The sequence below is a fragment of the Lynx rufus genome, unplaced genomic scaffold (assembly GCF_022079265.1).
Source record: "Lynx rufus isolate CCGP_SWC_20201006 ecotype Redwood Valley unplaced genomic scaffold, mLynRuf1.p SCAF_25, whole genome shotgun sequence".
In the NCBI taxonomy this organism is placed as follows: domain Eukaryota; kingdom Metazoa; phylum Chordata; class Mammalia; order Carnivora; family Felidae; genus Lynx; species Lynx rufus.
In genome coordinates, this window is record NW_025814840.1 from 9,137,657 (window position 1) to 9,150,073 (window position 12,417).

The 12,417-nt window shown below is 47.0% G+C and overlaps 1 protein-coding gene across 1 annotated transcript in view; it reads right to left on the bottom strand.

Annotated features, from left to right (window-relative positions):
• Positions 1–6,116: 6,116 nt before the first annotated feature.
• Positions 6,117–12,417, bottom strand: part of CHRM3 (cholinergic receptor muscarinic 3) — a 253,134-nt gene continuing 246,833 nt past the window's right edge. The window contains exon 2 of the mRNA XM_047088691.1: positions 6,117–8,096. Coding sequence (XP_046944647.1) covers positions 6,305–8,077 — 1,773 coding nt within the window. The 5' untranslated portion in view covers positions 8,078–8,096 and the 3' untranslated portion in view covers positions 6,117–6,304. The remainder of the gene's footprint in view (positions 8,097–12,417) is intronic.

Genomic DNA, 12,417 nt, shown 5'->3' on the forward strand with positions numbered 1-12,417 from the left:
GAATGAACGTGGCATACGGCATACCAAAAATGATCACTGAGGAGGTGAAGGCCACCACCAGGTCAGAAAAACAGGTAAAATTCAGTGCCTTTGGTAAAGATGTGGACACTATTATAGATGCAACTATGATACATGCCTTTTGCTTACAAAGCAAATACGTAGCCATCTCTTCTCGACAGTGGTTTCTCACTATACCTTCATAAACGAGAAGGATATGATGATCACTGGACGCATCGTAGATACTTCCCAGAAAGCTTCTTGCCAACAGAAATCAACTTGGAGGCCCATTTTAATTTAATTATCCCTCCAACCTGCACCAACTTAGTTCCCGTGTTTAAAAAAAAAAAAAAGAAAGAAAGAAAGGCATCGTTCGCAATGTCGCCTTCGCATAGTCTTCAGTACAAGCCCCGAAGAAGTTTCTCTGAGTGTTGTCTGTAGGAGGCTGAAAATGGCCATGTAGTGGGTGGGGGAGGGAATGTGAGAGAGGGCTTTTGTTTACTGCTTGTGGAACAGAATGGATCCTCCCCTAACTTTCCACACCCAGCACAGCTACACACGAAGATGTCTTAAGCCAAATGACAGCTCTCACTTGCACAAACAGAAAACTGACCTTCGTGGACTCTCCAACCTCCCTCAGTACTCCTCGTACTAGGATGACCAAGGAGAACCAGATGGAGTTGACCAGTCCGGTAAAAAGTCCCCGAGTTCTAGGGATAAAAGAGACAGTTGCTTCCCCTTCCCGCTGTCTGTACTCTTACTTATATCATTTACTTCAAGTCTATTTAAAATATTTCTCCTCGTTGCTTAGCAACATCTTATTAGCTAACCATGATCACATTTTCCTTTAAGTGACTTTTCGCAGCTCCACTGAGCTAACCCCTGACTACTGTAGCAGCGTGGGGCAGGGATGTGCACATAATCCTGATAAATATTTGATATATTAATTCATAAGGAGTATATATTACACATTCAACAACACTTATTGAATATCTACTCTTTGACAAACACGGAACCAGTGACAGGAGACAGATGGATGGATAAGACCCACTTTGTATCGTCAAGGAACTCCCAGAATTGATCAAAAGTTTGGGGCTTGGTGTGTGAATTGCAGAGTTGTTAAGGATCTTGGGACTTCCAGAAGGGACAATAATAAACTTATATATTCTGGGGATAATATTTTTTAGGTTAAGATAGGGTTCCTGGGCTCTGATTTGGGTGAGGAACGCGTTATGAATATTTCTCTTTCATGGAGGCTATGGCCTCGTTTCCCATTTGCCTTTTATGTGGGACGTCTCCTGTGGCTCAGAGGGGAGCCACCTCAGGTCTCAGGGCCCAGCCCAGGCCAGGGTAGGAGGGTCAGAACTCAGTGCTGAGTCTCTGTGGTTCTGCTGTGACCACCACAGACCTAATGTTCTGAAGCCTTGGTTCTACTCAAGCATTTGGTGTCCACTTGTACATGTCTCCAAGCATACTGTCTGTCCTTGTGTGTGTGAGGCTGTGAATGTAACATATGTCCAAGTAAGGTTTGTAGCACCTGTCTGTTTCCGAGCCAGTCAATACAACGTTGTGCTGGCAGGTGCGAACTTCTGCCGAGTAGAGTCGCTTTATTAACTTGTCCCTGTCCATGTTCATTCCCTCAACAGCCTCCTTTCTCAGGCAGTAATGCTAAAGCCACAAAAATACAATGGAAGTCTCTAGTTCTAGAGAGCCCTGGGTTACCATCCCCAGAACCAGACTGTTAGGTCTGGAATATTTACTCACATAGCGTGAATCCAGGCTGAGATCTACAAAACACAGTCATGAAGACACAAGGAGAGAGAGCACGTGGCCTAAATCTGCAGGGGGAAGCCGTGCAATTTTCCTTGAACCTGAAGTGTGGGCTGGATTGTTCACTGTTGAACCAAGCTCGCTGCACATTTCACTTGGGGAAAAGTGCGCTTTTAGAGGAGGACGTGGGAGGCGGGGTGAAGAAAGGATTACTGTTTTAGGTGCTGTACTCTGCAGAGTTTGGGTCCCTTTAAGAGGAGAACCACCGTTGTGAACCCCCAAACACCTGCTCCCCAGCAGCTCTATTTGCAAGGCTGCTGGGCCCCAGGCGGGGGTCCCGGACTGGAGTGGTATTTCAAACAGTCCAATTTCAGGTTCACCCACAAAGTGTGAGTTCCTTAGATTCCGCTGTTTTGAAATGTAAGGAAATAACTGACGGATATAAAGTTTTCAAGTGTTCATCAGATACACCATTTCACACTCCCCGCTGTTCTCGCTTACCTCCCACCAGGCCTCAGTTTTGATCTGTTTGCGATTAATTAGTTACTACGAGCTTATGGAGATGACCCAGACGGTCTGAGGGTAAGTGACATGCATGGCAGGGGACATGTAAGTCCCTGGTGACAAAACTGAGCCAGGAGCTCCCCCTGCCCCCCCATGCTGGTTTAGTGTTTCTTTGTGCTACCTTCCTTTGCCCCCTGGAGCTGCTGGTGACGGACTGTTCTCAGTGATATGTCCCCATCTGGGTGGGAATCATCTCTGCTCAGGTCACTATGGGACACCCAGGGTAACCCCCGGGCGCTCCCCCCGTTTCGTGGGGCTCCTCCAGCCTGCCTGAGCCCTGGCATTCTTCTTCCGTCCTGAGGTGCACCTGAGGCAGCCCTCTGCCTGACTCTGCCCTCCCACTTCTCTCAGTTGCTGCCCAGGGGCTCTCCTCCCTCTCCAGAGCAGTGAACTTGCCCATGTGCGACCAGGGTGCTTGACAAAGTGGGTATGCTTCCGGATCTTCACCCACGGAGTCTTCTAATGCTTATGCTTTCCTCTTTGTTTTCTCTGTCAGAGTGGAGAACTATTACATGTGAAAGAGTGAACAGAAGTGGGACACATTTAGAGGCAAGGCTGGATTTCTGGCAAGGATGATGCAGGATTCGAAGGAGAACCAGCAGAGACTTCAGGTGGGTCATGGGCTGAAGATAAGAGAGCCAAGGGAAATAGGGGACTGGATAGGTCAGTTCTCTTATTCATCTGGTAAGGCCTGGAGAACAGAGAATAGAATAGGTGTGTGTGTATGTGTGTATATGTGCTTGTGTATATGTATGTGTGTATGTGTGTGTATCTATGTGTATATGCATGTACATGTATATGTATGTGTGCATATGTATATATGTGTATGTATATGCGTGTGTGTGTGTGTGTGTGTCGGGGGGTGTTCTTCATGTGTGGTTTATTCTAGGCTTAATTATTTTCCTCTTTCAATTAAAGCAAATAATCGTGAAAGCTCTCTGCAAACCTCACTTCTGTGGAATAAAATGGTTTGAGGATAAAGACACTTTGATCTTATGGAAATGCTGAACCCCTCCTCTCATGACATACCCTTGGAGAGCTGCACGTGTAGCCCTGTCCTGTTAGAAACACTCTTACGGGCCACCTGGGTGGCTCAGTCGGTTGAGCGCCTGAGGTCATGATCTCACAGTTCGTAGCTTCAAGCCCTGCGTCAGGCTCTGTGCTGATAGTTCAGAGCCTGGAGCCTCCTTCAGATTCTGTGTCTCCCTCTCTCTGCCCCTCCCATGCTCATGCGCTCTCTCTCTCTCTCTCTCTCAAAAATAAATAAATATTAAAAAAAATCCACTCCTACAGCTTTGACTACATATCCTGATTCCCCGTATTCGAGAGAGTAGAATTTTCCTTCTCTGGAAACAACCTAAGAGTTGGCCATACCTTTCTATAAACACAGTCCACAGATAGCACTGAAAAACAGCTTTCACCCATAAGAGATTTAAAAATTGTAAAGGGGAGCTAGAGTGTTGGGTTTGATTCCTTTCTGCCATTATCAGTGTTAGAGAAAGGCAAGGAGAGAATCATGTTCAAGAAGAACCGTCAGTGACCTTCGCAGCTTGGCCAAAGCTCGGGGGTTTCTCCATTTCTCAAAATCTAATCGTCTCTAATTTTGTTTGAAAAACAGGCTAACAGCCCTTTGGGAAAAAGGCAGGATATCAAAAAGATTCAGAATGATTGAAGTCCTGGGACACTCGAATCTGCATTCACGCATTTATTATTAGTGCCAGGCCAATGGGAGAAGTAAAATATGGATGTGGTTGCTCACTAGACAATTTGTCACTAGACATTTCACAGGTGGATCACAGAACATTCTGTAGTCTGTTCTACACGTTAGAAAATGGTCTCTGGTTTTTCTTGTTCTTTGGTTGAATGTGGGTCAAAACAAAACAAAACAAAACAAAACAAAAACCATCATTCTTTCAATGACACTCATCTGCTTTTTAACCCTTGTCATGTGACTTCAAATTTGCTCTGTTCAGGGTCCATCAGGTATCAAGTAAAGAGTGGTCTTCCACACTGACGTTAACGTTACAGTTGGCTTTTGATTGCCCAGGAGTTAGGTACTTGCTGACGCCAACGGGATGGCTGTCTTCTTCTTCCCGGCCTCATGAAAGCCCAGTTCCCTGCACGTGTCGCTCTAGAGGACCTTAAACAGTCTCTTGCAAGGGACACCACGGCTGAAGACTGAAGAGTAATATTTATCAACATTAAATAGACGGGTGGTGAAATATGCATAAATATTTCTTCATAGAAACGTAACACGAAATTAAATAGTTCAGCAACACGCACACCACTGAGTCCACGTCCGCTGATGTTGCTCGTAAACACCAGCTTACACTGAACACAAGCAGCTTCCGTTCTGGCTCGGGGTCCACGACACGGACGCCCTGTACAAGGTGAGGTTTCTCCTCAGTCCCCCCCCCCACCCCCCCCCCCCCCTGCTCCCCACACGGCCCCGGCAAAAGGAAGGAGAAGGAGCCCCGACAATTACAGCAGCGACGAAAACAACAGCAACGGTAGCAGCCCTCCCCTCCCCGCCAAATACAACATTTAAGCTTTTGGATCAATTCAAAGGAGATACAAAAATCGTTGTCGCGAAATGTAAGGAGAGCAATCGGAAGCGATACTTCCCAGAGTGCTAATGCTTTCTTCAGAGGACACGCGAGTTCCTAAACCCCACCGACGGCTGGGTGAAGGTCACAGAACGAACCAGAAAGCACTGGCCACTGCTAAGTAACACAGGTGTGAGCCCTTTTTTGTTTGGAAGGTGCCAGGTAGCAAGAAATCCAATCCCACGCTCTCCTCCCCTCCTCGCACACCCCACCCCCCCACCCCCCACCCCCCCACAGTGTCCCTTTTTGCTTTGCCATCTATATTGCTGTGTGTGACATTCAAGCGTGACACTAGTACTGAGTTTCAAGCAGTTTGGATAGCAGACATTTCGTTTGGAAACATTCAGATTTGAATGACTGAATTCAAACAATGTGCATGTGGTTCGTGTTTTGAGCTCAGAGGGGCCCCGGTTGGGTTGAGCTCTGTAGAGAACACCAGCAAAGGACGAGGCTTATGCTCACGAGTCTGGGCAAGCCGTGGCCGCGTAGGACCTGACTCTCAGGGGCTGGCCTCTCTGCTGAATATTCCCCAGGGTGGTTTGTGGACAAAAAGCCCTGGTTTCCAAAACATTACACTGGGTTTATTTCACTTTTATGTTGTGTTAGGATCCTAGAAAACTTCAGTTACCAAAGTACTGAGAACATATTGCAGGAATAATTTGCCAGCTCAGCGATTCCCACTCTATTATATACATTATGTGTGTGTGTGCAGAAGTCTCTCTCTCTCTCTCTCTCTCTCCCTCACACACACACACACATATATATATACGTCTATATTTTTATTTTGTACGAGACTGGAACTGCACAAAACAGTACTTGGCAAGAATCAAGTCCACAAATAGAGTTTAACAACACACCAGAGAAGACAGAAGCTCTATTGGGACAAGAAGGTTCAGCTTTGCATGATGTAATTTCAGAACCACGGGGTCACTAGCCTGACGTGTTCCACGTGGAATCCTTGGAAAGGACGTGGCCAAGTGTGTCGGCTAGTTACGCTCATCTGAGATGCCAGCGCTATTGGGAATTACAAGAACCAAGCAGATCAATTTGGGTATGTAATTGCTACGAAACAATTTTTTTTTTCCTTTCTTTAAGAAAAAAACACTTGAAGTCTATTTAAGAATAAATCTCTTTATATTCGGTAATACGCTTTTTTTTTTTTTTTTTTTTGCTGAATTGGTATTTGACTTTCTCTATTAAAATGGATTTATTCAATGGGTCAGTGAACAGGCAGCTCCTTCCATATCTGGGTGATAAAAACCATATTCATCATGCCCAGAAATCGCCCCCGCCCTCGCCTCATTCCCTGCTAAGGTCTGTGGGCCGACGTGCGTGCGTTTGGTCACCGCGATTGGTAAGACCCCACTCTACGAGGCCTGCTCGGGCACGCGCTTGTGGAAGATCACCGACTGTCTCTGCTGATACTGCTGCCTGCGCCTCTTGCGTTTGTCGCACTGGCACAAGAGCAGCATCTTGAAAGTGGTTCTGAATGTTTTGTTGCACAGGGCATAGCACACGGGGTTCACGGTGCTGTTGATATAGCACAGCCAGTAGCCCAGATTCCAATAGGTTTTGGGGATGCAGCTGTCACAAAAGGTGTTCACCAGAACCATAATATTGTAGGGGGTCCAGGTGATGATGAAGGCAAGCAAGATGGCGCTGAGGGTCTGGGCCGCCTTCTTCTCCTTGATGAGGGACATCCGCTTCCGCTTGGTGATCTGACTTCTGGTCTTCAGAGCAAACCTCTTGGCCAGAGTGGCTTCCTTGAAGGACAGGGGGAGGGTGGCCGTGGCCTTACCCACTGAGGAGTCGGCCTCAGAGGTCTTGGCTGTGTCCACGGCTGACTCTAACTGGACGGGAAGCTTGGAGAAGCTTTTCTGGAAACTGCCTCCATCGTCCACGCTCTTCTGGGTCTGCAGTTTGCCGGCCTTCCTCTCCAAGTCCGGCGCCCCCAGCTCCTCGTCAGGCACCCGCAGGTTGTCCGATGAGGGTAATTTGGTGGAGTTGAGGATGGTGCTGTGGCCGGGAAGCTTGAGCACGATGGAGTAGATGGCCCTCGTCTCGGAGCCGATGTCCTCCTCGTCGGAGGAGGCCGAGTTTTCCAGGGAGGCAGCAGCGTCGTTGTTGTTCCAGCTGTCGCTGCTGCTGTGGTCTGCGTCCATCTGCTCGGCACTGGGCTTCCAACTCTTGGTGGCGAACCAGAAGTGACAGCGTCCGTACTTCCTCCTGGCCGAGCGTTTCATACTTTGCTGTTGAAGCTCATAGCTGCTGCAGCTTCGAGAGCTGCCCGTGGGGTGGACAAAGTTTTCCGCCTCTGCTTCTGTCCCCGAGGCTTGCAGGCCGGCGAGCTCTTTGGTGCGTTTTTCAGTTTCCTTGTAGATCCTCCAGTATAAAATAGTCATGATGGTGACAGGCATGTAGAAGGCAGCGATGGCCGTGCCGAAGGTGATGGTGGGCTCGCTGAGGAACTGAATGAAGCACTCCCCTGGGGGCACAGTTCTCTTCCCAACAAAGTACTGCCAGAACAAGATGGCGGGGGCCCAAAGGATGAAGGAGATGACCCAAGCCAGACCTATCATCACGCCGGCTCTTTTTGTGGTTCGTTTGGCTCGGTATGTGAGTGGCCGCGTGATGGAAAAGTACCTGTCGAAGCTGATGACCAGAAGATTCATGACCGAGGCGTTGCTGGCCACGTAGTCGATGGAGAGCCAGAGGTCACAGGCCAAGTTCCCTAAAGCCCATCGGTTCATGATGATGTAGGTAGTAAACAGATTCATTGAAATGACCCCAATAATCAGATCAGCACAGGCCAGACTTAAGAGGAAGTAGTTATTGACGGTCTTTAGCTGCTTGTTGACCTTAAAGGCCACTATCACCAGGATGTTGCCGATGATGGTCACTAAGGCCAGCACGCCCGTCAAGAAGGCGATGAAGACCACTTGCCAGATGGTGTGACCTCCCAGAGGGTCATTGGTGGTGCCATTGGGAGAGGAGAAGTTCCCAGCTGCTCGAGAAATGTTGTAGCTGCCAAAGTGGGTGGCCGTTCCTGGGGGCAGCCCTGCATCCGAGGGGCCGTGTACCCAGGGGGAGCTGATGTTTGGAAACAAAGGCGAGGTTGTACTGTTATTGTGCAAGGTCATTGTGATTCTCTGACATAGTCTGGGGAGATAAGAGAGAAAAGACCCGGTTAGGAAAATGTCTGCCTTCGTTTGATTGGTTCTTTGCATCGAGTGAACACTTTAAAAGACATGGAGACCTCTTACAGGATGCTGACCCTCAGGCAGGCTAGAGACACCAAGCCCTTCCTCTTATTTTTAAAGGTGAGGAGTCTAGAGCAGGTAGGCGTTGATTTGTTTGAGCACAGTTAGCTGAAGGCATGCACGGAACATTGTTCTTTCTCGCCACACTGTCCTTACTTTTAAGAGTCTGCCACCTACACTCGCACATAATGCTGTTATCCGACAAAATCTTCCTTCTCTTAGTTTAAAGAGAAGGGGGAAAATATTAGATGCTCCTGTGATACTTATCTAGCATAGCTTTATCATCATGCTACTCCAGACCCTGATGTCCCTCATCTGAATTTTCTCCACCCGGGCACTTACCTATCCCGGGCTGCGGACGTAAGCAGCGTTAAAGAGGTGCCGAGCACTGAAGCCTCACCAGCCTGAGCAACGTCAACCCGGAGCAAGGGACGAGATAAGTGTAAGTGACCTCACATTGTATCCCCTCTTCAAGACACAGATAGGAAATAGCGTACCGGATCCGTGTAGTGGTTGGTAACAGTACGGAAGGCAGCTGCCATATGCTTGATAATAGGCAGGATCTTTACCAGAATATTCGGAACTGCCCAAACTGGTTTTGGAGATTTCCAGTATTTGTAGATATTTTAAATTCAGCGATAAAAAGTATTGTAGCACCACGCATGCACATTTGTGTACAAATAGTCGCAAAATTGCAATTAGTTCTTTTGGACACTTGTCACCAAGATATAGAAATGACTAAGAACCATTACAATTAATGCGTCACCAGGAAGACCCCCGTGCTGTCACGGGAAACCTTGGGGGAGACCTGCCCCATCCTCTCGGAGCCTCTGGGGTCGTGAGGCCTACAGATGCTCACGTCACCAGCCACTGTGGACCTGACTCAGTCCATCATTCCTCAGTGGGTGTCATTCTACGAATTCAGTGTTTGCTGATCACAGCAAAATACTACTGGGAACACTTCTGTTGTGTTTAGGCTCTTGATTTAAAAAGCGTTCAACCGGGGGCACCTGCGTGGCTCGGTCGGTTAAGCGTCTGACTCTTGGTTTCGGCTCAGGTCATGATTTCACGGTTCGTGGATTCGAGCCCTGCATCAGGCTCTGAGTGGAGAGAGCACAGAGCATGCTTGGGATTGTCTCTCTCTCCCTCTCTCAATCTCTCTCTCTCTCTGTCTCTCTCTCCCTGCCCCTCCCTCACTCTCTTGCATGCTCTCTCTCTCTCTCAAAAATAAACTTAAGAAGAAGTGTTCAACTGTAAACTCTTACATATAAAGATGTGCACACGTCACACGGTAAGAGTCCTGACTCAGGCCTTTAGACACTGCAAGTCAGAGTCTTTCAATGGAGAGCAGTCAGAATGACATGTAGTCTCTTGGGGCGGCCTCAGCCTGTAGCAGGAAGACCTTGTAGTCCCAAAGGCGTAGGTTCAAATCTCGGTTCGACTACTTTCTGGTGGTGGGATCTTGGGTATTTCTTAAAAAAATTTTTTTTCATGTTTATTTATTTTTGAGAGAGAAAGAGAGAGCATGAGCAGGGGAGGGGCAGAGAGAGGGAGAACACAGAACTGGAAGCAGGCTCCACGCTCTGAGCTGTCAGCACAGAGCCCGACATGGGGCTTGAACTCATGAACCATGAGAACGTGACCTGAGCCGAAGTCGGACACTTAACCTACTGAGCCAACCAGGCGCCCCTGTTTCTTAACTTTTTTTAGTGCCAGTTTCCTCACTGAAAAACAGGAATGAAACATTCTGTACAATGCAATAAACCATTGAGAAATTTAACACAGAATTCCATAGTAAGTGGTCAAAGAAATTTTGTCTCTCATCAAAATATTTTAATACGTGCAAAGAAAGTACTTCGTGCAGAGCGTGGCACACAGAACGTGCTACATAAGGGTAGTGTCTAGTGTTACTTTACTCTTCTTCTTTTTTTTTTTTTTTAAATTTTTTTTCAACGTTTTTATTTATTTTTGGGACAGACAGAGACAGAGCATGAACGGGGGAGGGGCAGAGAGAGAGGGAGACACAGAATTGGAAACAGGCTCCAGGCTCTGAGCCATCAGCCCAGAGCCTGGCGCGGGGCTCGAACTCCCGGACCGCGAGATCGTGACCTGGCTGAAGTCGGACGCTTAACCGACTGCGCCACCCAGGCGCCCCACTTTACTCTTCTTCTTACGAACAATGAGCTCACTTTGCTTTCAGGATGCTCAAAGCTCAATTTAGTGCAATAATAGTGATTAAAACAGAACATATATTGGATACTTCCTATGTGGTACACGTGCAAATTGCCATATGTTTTCATCTCGCTTCATCTTTAAAATAATCACATTTTACAAGAAACTGAGACACAGAGAGTTATTTGTCCGAGAATCAAGCTAATGAGCGACGGAGGAGGGGAGCAGAGATTCATTCATACCCAGACAATCTCGAGCCCACCACCTCTGTGTTTCACTGGGATGTTTGCTTCCCACCAGCCTGTCCCAATGCTGCATACACCTGGCCTGACTAGCTGAAACTCTTGATGAACCTCTTTCAAGTGGAATTAATGTGCATTTAAAGATCAATGAGATACCATTTGTCACCTACGAGGCAAAATATAAGTGATTTGATGCATGGAGTATTGACAACAGTGTGAAGGAAATAATTTCACGGTCTTGGCTGTAGGGTAAACTGGTCAACAATCCGAAAGGTAATTTAGCAGCATGTGTCCAAATAATGCACAAATTCCAAGATTCCGGAAGCTGACAGCGTGTACGTGTAGCATGTATGTACTGTGTGTGTGTGTGTGTGTGTGTGTGTACTTACACATAAAATACATAAATGGTTGGGCATACAAAAGCATACACATACAATTTTACATGCACTTACATTCATACACATATACACATGTATTTACTTCAGGACTATTTGAAATTGTAAAAAAAATTTTTTTAATAGTCTAAATGTTCTAGTGTATTGTTCTATTACAGAGAAGAAGAGTTTAAGAACTCCTGAATACCCAGCAATGACACTACTAGGAATTTATCCGAAAGATACAGGAGTGCTGATGCATAGGGGCACGTGTACCCCAATGTTTATAGCAGTGCTTTCAACAATAGCCAAATTATGGAACGGGCCTAAATGTCCATCAGTTGATGAATGGATAAGGAAGATGTGGTTTGGGGCACCTGGGTGGCTCAGTCGGTTAGGCACCTGACTTCGGCTCAGGTCATGATCTCACAGTTCGTGGGTTCAAGCCCTGCGTCGGGCTCTGTGCTGACAGCTCTGAGCCTGGAGCCTGCTTCGGATTCTGTGTCTCCCTCTCTCTGTCCCTCACCCACTCACACACACACACTCTCTCTCTCTCTCTCTCAGGAATAAATAAACATTAAAAAAAAGATGTGGTTTTTATATACAATGGAATACTACTTGGCAATGAGAAAGAATGAAATCCTGCCATTTGCAGCAATATGGATGGAACCAGAAGGTATTATGCTGAGTGGAATAAGTCAGAGAAAGACAGATATCGTATTTTCACTCATATGTGGAACCTGAGAAACTTAACAGAAGACCATGGGGGAGGGGAAGGGGAAGAATAGTTACAGAGAGGGAAGGAGGCAAACCGTAAGAGACTCTTAAATACAGAGAACAAACTGATGGCTGATGGAGGCAGTTGGGGAGAGGGGTAAATGGGGGATGGGCCTTGAGGAGGGCGCTTGTTGGGAGGAGCCCTGGGTGTTGTATGTAAGTGATGAATCAAGGGAATCTACCCCCAAAACCAAGAGCACACTATACACACTGTATGTTAGTCACCTTGGCAATAAATTATATTAAAAAAAAGGAACATCTGGGGCTCGTGGGTGGCTCGGTTGGTTGAGCGTCGGACTTTGGCTCAGGTCATGATCTCGCAGTCCGTGGGTTCGAGCCCCGCGTCGGGCTCTGTGCTGACAGCTCGGAGCCTGGAGCCTGTTTCGGATTCTGTGTCCCCCTCTCTCTCTGCCCCTCCCCTGTTCATGCTCTGTCTCTCTCTGTCTCAAAAATAAATAAATGTTAAAAAAAAAAATTAAAAAAAAAAGGAACATCTGAATAACGCATAGATGAAATTACCGCAATGCACTAACTGCCAATCATAGGTGATGGAAGGGGTCCTCTTCCTTACTTATTTTCACCTCTTTGGGTTTTATTTTTTATTTATTTATTTTTTACACAATTTTTTAAATGTTTATTTACTTTTGAGAGAAAG